At 39.4% G+C, this 13,158-nt stretch overlaps 1 protein-coding gene across 1 annotated transcript in view; it reads left to right on the top strand.

The window, feature by feature from the left end:
- LOC136876774 (myosin-2 heavy chain) overlaps positions 1–9,214 on the top strand; it is a 37,664-nt gene extending 28,450 nt beyond the window's left edge. Inside the window, exon 6 of the mRNA XM_067150601.2 lies at positions 8,111–9,214. Coding sequence (XP_067006702.2) covers positions 8,111–8,394 — 284 coding nt within the window. The 3' untranslated portion in view covers positions 8,395–9,214. The remainder of the gene's footprint in view (positions 1–8,110) is intronic.
- Positions 9,215–13,158: the final 3,944 nt, after the last annotated feature.

Genomic DNA, 13,158 nt, shown 5'->3' with positions numbered 1-13,158 from the left:
GCTGGGCATTTGAACTATGATTGTGGAGTTTTCCTCATGGCATATTGCCTTCCTGATTCCCGATGGATCTCTTCATAACACTTACTGAATCTCCGTCTTCCCTGTCAGCCTACATCCTCCAGTCGGTGGGGTAATACCTGTTCTTCTGGTACTTGTGGGGGAATGTGAAAATCTTTGATACCGGTACTGGTACATGTTAACTGTTCAACAATGTCCTCTTTGAACTAGGTAACAGATATACTCTCATGCCCAAGTTGATTGTAAATATAGATGGCATTTACTATACTTGTGCCGATCAGTATTTCTATAGCTAGTTTACTCCCCGTCTCATGGAAGTACTATAGCTCTTTTTATGATCTGATAAATCAATGTATGGTTTGCATTTGTTATACTCTGTAACACTCCATGGTTTTTGCACTTCACCATCCCTCCTCTGAATAGTGACCAACTCACCAGTGTGTTTAGCTGTCAAAATTAACACGTCTCTTTTATCATGCCATTTATGAACAACCACACCAGTGTTTTTTTCATGGGCTCTTGTCTCTCCTCTTGCTAACTTCCTTTCAGTAACATCGGTTGGATTATCCTTTTGATTAGATGTTAATGTTCCAAAGATATGAATTTTATTCTTTAGTAGTTCATGAGCTAATGAGACAGACGTATACCAGTGTGTCACGGAGGTGAGAACTGTGCTAGGATACGTGGTGACACATTGGTCTCACGCAGCCTATACAGCTGGAAGGTAGTGTCAGTGGCCGCGTGAGACCAATGTGTCACTACAATTTCAACACAATGTTATGGCTACAAATTTGCCCCAAGATGACTAAAATGTACATTTTTGTAATAAGATGCACTATTTTATACTCTATAATAAAAAAAAAGAGAATGGCCTGGATGGAAATTCCTTTTACTGCTAATGTGGCACTCAAGGTGCTAGATACACTTTTCATGTTCTGTAAGCCAAATCTACAGTATTTCTTATTTGAGTCCTTCTTTCTCTCAAAGAACTTTCTTTGAACTCGGTTGATACATTACAATCAAGGCCTGGCCTAAAAAATAGGGTATTACTAGTGGTTCAAAGTCGAGGGTCATCATAAGAGCGTGGTTAATTTCCCGCCTTCTCACGAAGGAGGACGTGATTTGATCCGGGCGTATGCAAGGTGCGATTCCACGTTAAACTTTAAGAACCGTGAGTAAGTTTATAATGTCGACATTCCGTATTGTAAAACTAAAAGATTGCTTCCTTGTTTTCGGTTTAACGTTGCACTTAAGCATCACTATGGCATGAAAAAGCACTTGTACTGGAAGGATGTGGCCGCGGCGTTAACTAAGGTACAGGTACCTGCATTTGGCTGATATGAATGAAAGAAACCTTGAAAAACCATTTCACGTGTTGCCGATGCCTGGGTTGGAACCCATCACCTCTTGAACGTGAGCTAATTGTTATTCCAAATGTGCCGCGTAGCCAACACACTCAGTAGAGTGAAGAGACATCTTCCGATCCGTAATTTATGAAATATTTCAATAATAACCACAATGTAGCAGTTATAAGGTGTTTATTCTCATATATATATATATTCATCTTTAGTAATGTCCTCAATTTAGTTTCATTCTTCGTAAAAGTAACCTAACGACACTGAATGGGTGTTATACTTGTGTATATTATTTAGCCACTTTAAAGCATAAAATTAGACATATTTAACCTACTTCATTTCCAAATATTGATGTAGGAACCGAAACTGTAAAGATGCTAAACATAACGCGAGAAAATATATTTGATTATTTGGAAGTTCCAAAATTCTCCAAATAACGATTGCACCACAGAGTCCTGTAGGCTATGAATGTAATCTTACACGCCACGTAGACGGAAATGTTAACCAAGGTGGCCTAGGATTAAAACATGAACTCAAGGAAACAATATATTATAATGTACTAATATGTCATTAAAATCGAGTTCCAATCAGGTTCATATTTTCTGCAGTTAAATTACGCACTTCATACGTCATTTGGTTAGATGCATTAAATCCGTCACTATAAATTGGATTCAAATAGAGCTTCGAAATGAGGGACTTGGGTTAGTTTAGCTTAGAATGTTGGCATGTGACGTGCAACAGTGAAGAAATCAGTTTATCGATGGCCTAGATTGAATACCTCGTATCTCACAAAGTTTTTTCTAACCATGATTTCCCTTAAGATAGTATAATTTTTATAAGGTTCATTTTCGTTTACTCGCAAGCATAGAAAAATAAACCCAAGGAACATTGTTCTGATGGACTGCATACCGAAATGTGGCTGGAAGACGTGACCAGTCTTAAGGGAAATAATGGATACGAGGTATTCAATCCAGGCCATCGTTATAACTTAAGCTTAACAAACCCAGAGGTTACAACAAAGGGACACAATAGAACGGTAGTACAGGACGAGTCGTTATGAAAGATACTGCCTTTTCATCAAGGAGTGATTGATTAACTTAATGGGTTAGCTGCTGGCTTTTCACCTGGATGGCTGAGGCTCAAATTCCGACCGATCCTGAGCTATTGGATTTCCACCTTGATGACTGAGCCTCAAATCCCGGTCGATCCTGAGCTGCTGCCTTTCTACCTGGAGGGCTGAGGCTCAAATCCCGGCCAACCCTGAGCTGCTGGCTTTCCACCTGGATGGCTGAGTCTCAACTCCCGGTCGATCCTGAGCTGCTGCCTTTCCACCTGGATGGTTGACGCTCAAATCCCGGTCGATCCTGCGCTGCTTGCTTTCCACCTGGATGGCTGAGTCTCAACTCCCGGTCGACCCTGAGCTGCTGGCTTTCCACCTGTATGGCTGTGGCTCAGATTCCGGTGGAACCTGAGCTTCTGGCTTTCCACCTGGATGACTGAGGCTCAAATCCCGGTCGATCCTGAGCTTCTGGCTTTCCACCTGGATGGCTGAGGCTCAAATTCCGGTCGAGCGTGAGCTTCTGGCTTTCCACCTGGATGGCTGAGGCTCAAATCCTGGTCGATCCTGAGCTTCTGGCTTTCCACCTGGATGGCTGAGGCTCAAATTCCGATCGATCATGAGCTGTTTGTTTTCCACCTGGATTGCTGAGTCTCAACTCCCGGTAGATCCTGAGCTTCTGGCTTTCCACCTGGATGGCTGGGGCTCAAATCCCGGTCGATCCTGAGCTTCTGGCTGTCCACCTGGATGACTGAGGCTCAAATTCCGGTCGATCCTGAGCTTCTGGCTTTCCACCTGGATGACTGAGGCTCAAATCCTGGTCGATCCTGAGCTTCTGGCTGTCCACCTGGATGACTGAGGCTCAAATCCTGGTCGATCCTGAGCTTCTGGCTTTCCACCTGGATGACTGAGGCTCAAATCCTGGTCGATCCTGAGCTTCTGGCTTTCCACCTGGATGGCTGGGGCTCAAATCCTGGTCGACCCTGAGCTTCTGGCTGTCCACCTGGATGGCTGAGGCTCAAATCTCGGTCGATCCTGAGCTTCTGGCTGTCCACCTGGATGGCTGGGGCTCAAATCCTGGTCGATCCTGAGCTTCTAGCTATCCATCTGGATGGTTGAGGCTCAAATCCTGGTCGATCCTAAGCTTCTGGCTGTCCACCTGGATGGTTGAGGCTCAAATCCTGGTCGATCCTGAGCTTCTGGCTGTCCACCTGCATGGCTGAGGCTCAAATCCTGGTCGATCCTGAGCTTCTGGCTGTCCACCTGGATGGTTGAGGCTCAAATCCAGGTCGATCCTGGAATATAATTTTCATCTGATGATTTACATGGTGTAAGGGACGGCACTCGGTTTTAAACCCCCAAGAAAAACCAAAATGAGCCTAGGAGGCTCAAGTCACCTCAGAAATGCCTAGGACAAGCTGATAAAAATTCGTTTAGAAAATAATTCTATAGACTTCGTATTAGTACATGAGAAAATGATTCTTGAGAATGGTTACAATATGTATTATACAGTAATTCTGGTCACAATATCTTGAATACGTTTTAATAAATAATTCTTTGTAGTTCGCCAAAATTTAAAGCGATCACTTTAAGATATTTGATAATAAATTCATCTGTAAATGTCCACCTCCGTAGTGTAACGATACGTGCTATTAGCTGCTGTCATGAGTGTCCTGGGTTTGATTCCCGATAATTCCAAACTTTTAAAACTGTTAGGAGGGCTGGCAAAAGGTTATGAAGGTATATAGCCTATACCTCGCCTCAAAATAGCTGCACTATTTAGGGACGAGGGCACGAATTAATGTCCACCTCCATGGCTAGATGATTAGCACGCTGGTCTTGAGGCGGTCCAAGGGGTCTCGGGTTCAATTCCCGGGTTAGTCGGGGATTTCGACTTTCATTCGTTAATTCCTCTGGCTCGGGAACTGGGTGTCTGTGCCCTATACAACATTAGAATACATCTTACGTAAGGCTCAATCCTGAAAGGCACGCAGGTCGCCTATTACAAATCAACTGGAAAGACCTGAACCACGCCTATAAGGAGGCCATACGCCATTATCTGACAAGTATGGTATAGTTGGCTCATACATCATCTTCTTTTCACTGTCAACATCTATGAATGTTTATATCTAATGAATTGATAGACTGATTCCTTACTGTCCAATAATAGAATAAAAATTCTGCATTCCAATCTCTATTGGCACTGTATCCCTATGTATTAACACCAGCTGAATTCATTGGCGGTAGTCGAAATTTAGCTAAACTTAACATCTGGTGACTTAAAGGTGGATGAAGTTACGGAGTTTTCACAAAACATAACATCCACTGGCAACGGGTTTCTACAAAAGTGAACTTCTACACTGCACTTACTGAAAATTGGTATATATAGGCCTATATATTGTGCCCTTTTAAAGGTCGCTTATGGGTGCAATATATATTTAAAACGAAATCGCATTTGCACGGAACCACTACATAACTGAATTGGAAAAAAATTTTAGGAAAAGGAAAAGAACCTTGTCCTACGGCTCTTCTCGTATTCATGCGCCTCACATAACAAAGATTCTACAGTCTTCTCCATTCTCATGAAAATAGTAGGTAATTCTACTGTTTTCAAGAAGATTCTCCATTTTTCTCCGTCCGAGGTCACAGTTACTTTCCTCCATACCAGATCTTTTGAAATGTTGAGAAAGAGTATCGAAGAGTATACACGATCACTTCACCATCAGAATATAATGCGATATTAGGAAAATACGGGAAGTGCCTAGTTATTGGTAGAGACTGAAAAATATTTGATTTTAAATATCAATGGCAGGATATTTTCAAGAAGAAACTTCAATTCAAAGTGACTGACGTTCGTTAAAACAACATTCCCAGGGTCCGGTATTGAAATTGAAGTTCTTATGCCGAGAATAATTTATACAAGTACCATTGATAGAGCTGTGAATCCTACATTCATATATCACGTTAGTGAAGAAGAGAATGCTTACATAACGAAGTTACTGAAGTACTTCGATGTGTCTTCACAAGAAGCGTTAACATTTTATGTAGACGTGTGCCAGGATTGTCAGAAGAATGGTGAGGATAAAGCAGCGTCTGTGTATTTTGATGAAAAATCTTCATATGAGTTCATAATATCGTGTTTATCAGTGAAGTACTCTGTTATTTTGAGGACTTTGTTATTACCAATGTTATTGGATAATTAATCTATAACATATCTGAACAAAAGCATATAAGTGCCTGAGAATTATTATTATTCCTTTCACTATACATTATGCTTTAAATGTCTAAGGATAGTAAGTTTTGTCTTAAAAATCTTCATTAAGAAGTTTAGAAACTGATAATATAAGTGTGCAATATTGACATTTGTGGAAATTTGTTATTTTCAGGGTTAATTTAGAGATAGTATTTACTTATAGAACATGTAAATATCCACCATCTATTTCGTTTATATCCTTTCCTTTAAACTGATATTATCTGTAAAAGTACTGTGTTTCATTTGTGAGTTAATTAAAAAGACATTCCTCCGGAAAATTTATACTTTTGTAGATGTCAAGTTTTTTGAACCCCCACCCCCTCAATTTCCATTGTTTAGCCTTCAAGTTATTAACAATCTGTACAAATACAGCACTTAGAACTCCATCATATGTTGAGTAATAGACTTTAGGGAAATTCTTAAAACAGTGGACAAGGCTGTTAGTTGTGTTGGAACCAAATTCAACTTCCGATAGGAAATGTAGGTCGCGAAGTGAAATTGGATACCGTACTTACAAAGTCGTCCTACAAAAAAAATTATATTTCCTCATCTTTTAATGTGTTAACTTGACTCACTGTAAAATTAATAGTGATTTTCTTCTATAGTTATATCAATTGGAAAATAAATTACAAAACAAGGCATGAACGTGTATTTCTATTCATCTTGCTTTATAATTGGAACATGAAACCTCCTTTTCCTTATACATTGCACATCATCCAATATAGAGTGTGGCGTAAGTCTGTTAACCACTCCAAATTACTGCGCATTATTGTAGAAGGTCAAATTTAAACTAATTAAGTAATGGAAGAACCTGTATGTAGCGAAGGAAATTTGTTTAAAGATTTGTGGCAGGATTGGGTTGTTAGTAACAAGTGACAAGCTGGCTTCATTTGAGCATTCACCGTTTGTGTGAGAAACTTGCAATATGAACTGATAATGGTCCGGAGAACAGTGCGTCTTTGTTTTACAGAGGAGGTGGAAAATTGATCGTAATTATGAAGATATAGGACAATCTTTCGTAGAAAAGTTCTCACATACTCAGCCACCATGCAGGCAAGCTATATTTAATTAAATCGTAGGTTTGAGGAGGCATGTTCTGTAGCTGGCTTAACAAGCAGTGCCAACCCAAAATCAGTAAATACAGAGCCTTAAATACAGGCATTCAATCACCCAATGAATCAACAAGAAGGTCTTCTAAAGAACTACAACTGTCTGAAAGAAATGTTTGGAGAATGCTAAAACGTTACTTATAAAGCGTTACAAGTCTACATTGCTACACGCCCCAAATGAGGATGATCTTGATTGAAGACGTGAATTCTGTGTGTGGTTTGTGGTCCGTAGTGAAAGTGATCCTAAATTTTACAAAAGACGTTTGTGGTCTGATGAAGCATGGTTTAATTGGAAGGGTTAACAAACATAATTGGTTAGCAAAATTCCGGTTTGTAATTGAAGAGGAAGTAAATGTTCCTGGAGTTAGGGCTTGAGCAGGTATATGTAGCGAAGAAGTGATAATTTATCACTTTCTCAGTTGGATACTCACTGCGAACAGGTACCTTCGAATGACAAAAGAAGTTATCATAAAATTAAACAAAAACCCTGTATTTGAAACAGTATAAAACAACCTTATTTGGCAACAAGATAGTGGTACACGGCACTACGGATTAAACGTCTTTAATTTTCTGAATGATCATTTTGAAGGGTGGATAGAAAGGCGAGGAAAAATCAATTGGCCACCGAGATCACCAGACCTCACGTCATATGATTTTGCAGTGTAGAGGATATCGAAAGACACAATTTTTGCCCCACATCCACTAAACCTATAGCATTAATGGATTGGACTGAAAAAAATTTGAAAACATGTTTAGTGATAATGGGGATTTGTGTGACAAGATTTATGTAAATCAGTGTTTGAACAATGTCTTAAATTTTTAAATAACAATGGAGGCCAACAACTGTTTTTCTATAAACCAGTAATTTTACAATACATTACATATTTTCCTTTAAGTGATTTATGCCACATCCAGTATATGTCTCTCTCTTCCAGGCACTTATTCTTTTTGTCTTATTTAATCCCTGACGTTATCTAATGTTGTTCTATCAGTTTCAAATCAATTATCTCATTAATTCATGAAATAAATTTCGTATTTTTTTTCTGTATAACTTTTACATTGATTTAATTGATTAGTATCCCATTAGTTATTAATTATCCCATACTGACCGCCTGAAAACTAATCAGGTAAAATTGAAAGTTGACGTTTATGAACAAACCAAGACCCCTAGAGAGATACTGACCGACATGTTGAATTAACCTAAAACTTGATAGATATAATAGATATAATTTTGTAGGCAATTTATCTAGTGTTAATAAGGTATGATGTTAATGAGGCTATTAATTCATTATTGCAAACTCTGTTTGTCTACCTCCAGCCATGTATGGTATTGTGTTCCTGGGCAACGAAGAGGCAGCATTCTGTAACCTGGGGATCAGCCGGGCCCTGGGCTATTTGCTGAGTTACATCATGCATCCCCTATTGTGTATGAACATCAAAATGATCATCGTGTTAGTTATAGTCCTGGTTGCTGCTGCAGGCTATATCACCTTCGAACACCTGTGGAAGAAGGCTTCAAGAAAGAAGGAAATGGCATCTTTAGTACCGTTCAAAGGTTGGGTAGACATTCCCGTCAAAAATCAACCCAGGGATGAAGGCTGAGGATTGGTTGGTGCAAATCATAAATATCTTTGATGAACTGTAAGGTTTATCTCTTCCATGATTAATAGAAAAAGTAACAACGATAAATTAATATGGTATTCATTAAGAGAGAACACCGTAACAAAAATAGTTGCAAACAGTTCAGAAAAATATTATGTCCTACATTTGATGTATTTGCACTCCAATGCAGTTCTAATGAACAATATATTAATCAGCATTGTTGAATATCTGTATACATACGTAATATATTCGGATAATACTGTATTATGTGCAACCTCCTTTTATGTATAATTCACTTCAAATGTTCCCTTTAGATAACTTGTTTTACAGTAGTTTGGACTTGTATTTTGTAACAATTCTCCTTATACACAGAAAAGAGATCAACATCCAAACTGAAAAATAAAATAAATCTATTGAAGTCAGAAACTAATAGTTGATAATCAATATTCTGCATGCGGTATTGAAAGCCACGTTGAAAAATCAACGTGAAAAATTATACGATAAACATGTAATATGTTTTCATTCCCATACCTTTAAGACCAACCACTCCAAGTATGGCCTAATACAAGAAGCGCGATGGAACATAATAATCTGTAAGTCTCTCTTGGCCTCGTAAAGCTTCCATCCGAGGCAGAAGACAACTAGGTTCCAAAGAGAAAAGCGGTCGGAAATTATGAGAGTGAGGAGTCTGGTAAAATTAAAAGGACTCATCTTGGACTCCATGGTCGGCAACATTGTGATCGGCATTCTTCCGAGGTACGAGCAACAACACTTCCTTTCTTCACATTAACTACTCCCTGGAATGAATTTCAACCGACAGATGTAAACATTAAAATGTATTATTTGATCCCATATCTCACTATATTTTAACCTGATTAACCCTAAAATGATACTTAGTGTAACTTGACTAACCCAATGGTGTAGCAGTAGCTTATCGTCCTCTTACATGGAGACACCGATTTCGATTCCCGGCTCATACAAGGATTTAAATTCTGGACTTACCTTTTTACTGTTTTCGGAGACGCCGAGGTGCCGAAATTTAGTCCCCCAGGAGTTATTTTACGTGCCTGTAAATCTACCGACACGAGGCTGACGTATTTGAGCTACTTCAAATACCACTGAACTGAGCCAGAATCTAAACTGCCAAGTTGGGGGTCAGAAAGTGGACTGAGGGCTGAAAAGGGGTTCACTCCACCTCGTGAAACCAACTAAGAGGATTTCTGCTGTGACATATAATGATCATATTATGTGGTATGAGTCGTGGAGCTGTTAGTGTGAATTCTGCAGGTGGTGAAAATTGGAGCCCCACGGCAGCCATAAACGTTGGGTTATGTGATTTCTCATTTTCTCACCAGGAAAATGCCGAAGCTGTAACAAATAATGTCATAGGCCTTTTTCTTTCGTGTCCTAGTTTACCTCTTCGTCACTAAAAACCTGAATAATTGCAACGTTAAGCAAGTACCGAAATAAGTGTGGTCAATCGTTTATGAAATTGATCGCGCACGAACTCCTGATCTTTAAATGGACTACTTTTGTAATTTTAACACTTCTATAATACAGGTCACACCCTTTTATTTCCGGTAATACAAACAAATACTAATGTGAATACTAGATATCGTTCGTTGCGCCTCGAAATACCGTGATCTTAGGTCCCTTTAAACAACTTGAAATACCGTCATGTGACAATGTTGAGGGCAGAAATACTGGTCCGCAGTGCATGTATCACACAGAACGAAAATTCTTATATACTTCATGCAATACTGAACCTTACATAACAGAACCTTTCTGGTCAGAATTCAGAGCTGAAATATTATCACCTACCAGTTTTTCCACGCGCAACGATGATATCCACATCCCAATCAAATGTATAACTATAAGGGAAGTCACGCGAGTGAATGGTGAATTCTTCACGCTCTCAAGGTAACAAAATTCTGGAATATTTAGAGTAAACCTAGATAGACAGGCAGTTACAGAATTGATGTATTTAGGTATGATGGTAAGGAAGAAGAAGAAGAAGTCGTTGCAAAGGATAACAAGGAAGGTAAGTATCGGACAGTAGGTTTGAAGTTGTGGTTGGAACAATTTTCTGTACAGCAATGCCTTGTTGTATAACTTCCTTTTTATCTGCGCCAATGACCTAGGTGTTAGGCCCCTTCAAACAACAAGCATCATAATAATTAGCAGCAGCATTTTTATAGAGATAACTAGCAGAAGTACCCTTTCTTCGTACGGGTTATCAGAAACTGGCTTTAGTTACTCATACTATCGGTGTGACTGACTTCATTAGATATTTATATCAATGGTATATTTACTTAAGTTCGTAGGAATTATTTGTCATGTTTGGAATTATAGTGTATCTTCTTCTTCGTTTCTTCATGGGGCCTCTAAATATTAGTTCCTAATCAGCGTCGACCTCTAAGATCTTTTGCTACAATGTTTTTCCTTCATCCCACCTAGATATACCTGCTCCCTTCACAAAGCTGCAGGTTTAGTGTAAGTATACTTCCGCTAGATAGTACCACAAATATAAATATTATTGAATGTACCGGTATTTGTTTGATCCGACATTTCGTAACTATTAAAATGATCAAGGAAATACGCGATGCATAAAAGAAACTACTATAATTTTCAAGAATTATAATTCTCATGTCGCACATCTTCCGCTATAGAGCGTTCCAACCTTAAATTGCAGTACAGCGTAGATGGAGCGCGCTGTTGCGAAATCGACTCGTGAAGATCACGCTCGAGTGTGACTCAAACAGTGCGTCACAGTTCCACATTTTTCGTTTGTAATTTTGTAATTTTAAGTTGATTCATTCATAAATTGATATTTGTAGCATGGTAAAATAAATACAACATACCTTAATCACTGCCGTTACTCTCAGATAATGGACGTACACCTTCTATCATTACTGCAAGGACTGATGTTCCCGCTTTGGATGAACTGGATTCGGGAGATGAACTTGAGGATGATCAGGAAGATGAAGAAAGTCTTATTAAAAACTGTTCATCGTCGACATCGTCCTGTAATTCGTCTGCTTTCCACAAATCTCCTTCATTTTTCTTGACTTCGTTCACGTAATTTGCCCAATTGTCCACTGTAATGTTCTTATATGCAGCGGTTATTAAATTTTCCATATCATTTTTCTTGAATGATACGTTATGATACCAGATGTAGTTTTTCACCACACCATCTCAATAAGGTTTAACTCGCAGTGATAAGGCGGGAGACGTAGAACCTGCCGACCTGCCGCTTTTGCCATTTCATCTATTCTCTGCTTATCATACAGAGCCCTATGCTGAGAAGCGATGTGCAACAATTCTCGCTTGAGCATCCCGTCCTCAAAAGATATTTGCTTTTTACGTAACCACTGTACGATGTCATCTTTTCGCCAAGAAGTCACCGGCAAAGGTTGCAACTTACGGGAATGATTAGCGGCATTATCCAGCACGATCACGCACCTTCGGGAGTGTTCGGCAACAGTTGTTCCGAAAACCACTTCTCGTAAATTTCGCCAGTCATTTCCTCGTGGGCGTCCGCCGTATTTTTATGGCATAAAAATGTTAGTTCAGCATTTGGAACAAAACCATGTTTATTACCCGCGTAGACTAAGGCGAATCGCGGTCCTCAGCTTTTCGGTGGCCTAAGTCCCGAACTCACCTCTTCAATGGCGGCCTGCCGTGCACTTTTCACTGTCGAATCCTTCCATTCTTTTGTCACTGTCTGCCCAATATTTACCCACGATTCATCTGTGTAAATTATAGCTTTATTTTGTGCCCTCAAACGTGTTATCTCCCTGAGATATCTGTGCCTCCAATTAATTATTTCATCGGTTTCAATGAAAGCCGCTCTATTACCCCGTCTTAAATAGCGGAAGCCTATATCATGTAAGAAGCGATACAACATAGTTTTGGAAAATCGTGGCAAAAAATCTTCTCCATTTACCCGACTCAAAATCACGTTCAATGTCGGTGGTATGTTACCAAATAAAAGAGAGTGAACCATCCGACGCACTCCACTTTGCACAATTTCATCATATTTAATTTTCCTTGCATTCTTCTGCCGTCCTTCTCTTTCTTGCTTATTTTTTTTTGCGGGAGTTCGCAAAGGACCATGTGTGTGTTCCTTCCTTATAGCATAGAGATTGTTCTTTCGGAACAACCTGTAGCTTTAGCTGTTTCACTGACTGCACTAGTCACATTCATAGTCTTTAAGAAATAATCCAGGGCACTCATTATAATATTGCGTTCCTTTCCCCTGAGTTTACCTGCGGAACGTTTCTTTTTAATTTGACGATCCAATGTACATCCTTCTGGACTTTTTCTTCGAACTAAGAACCCCCCCGCACAAGCACAAGCACGAACTCACAACTCAACAGACTACACAAACACAACAAATACAATCCACTTGCCCTCAAGAACTATACATTTATCACTGATCTTTACTTAATCAATCTTATAATACTGATTAAATGAACACCACTGCACACGGCTGTCAGTATATTTAAAAGCTCAATGTTTGGGAGATCAATACTGGCCAGCCATCTGAGTCACTCGTGAAACGTAAACAAACGAGACGTTCTCCCTGTCATAAATTAAGAGATAACGAGGTAAGGACTTGAGGTATGATTTAAAAACAACTTCCTATCCGAAGACCGTTTGATTCGCTTTAACCACGCCATGATCCTTCTGCACATTTTCTTCGAACTAAGATCCCCACGCACGAGCACGAACTCCCGAACCACACAAACGAAATACACTTGC

The sequence above is a fragment of the Anabrus simplex genome, chromosome 1 (genome assembly GCF_040414725.1).
Source record: "Anabrus simplex isolate iqAnaSimp1 chromosome 1, ASM4041472v1, whole genome shotgun sequence".
NCBI lineage: Eukaryota > Metazoa > Arthropoda > Insecta > Orthoptera > Tettigoniidae > Anabrus > Anabrus simplex.
The sequence above is the reverse complement of the archived record's forward strand: the minus strand, read 5'-3'. Positions and strand labels throughout refer to the sequence as shown.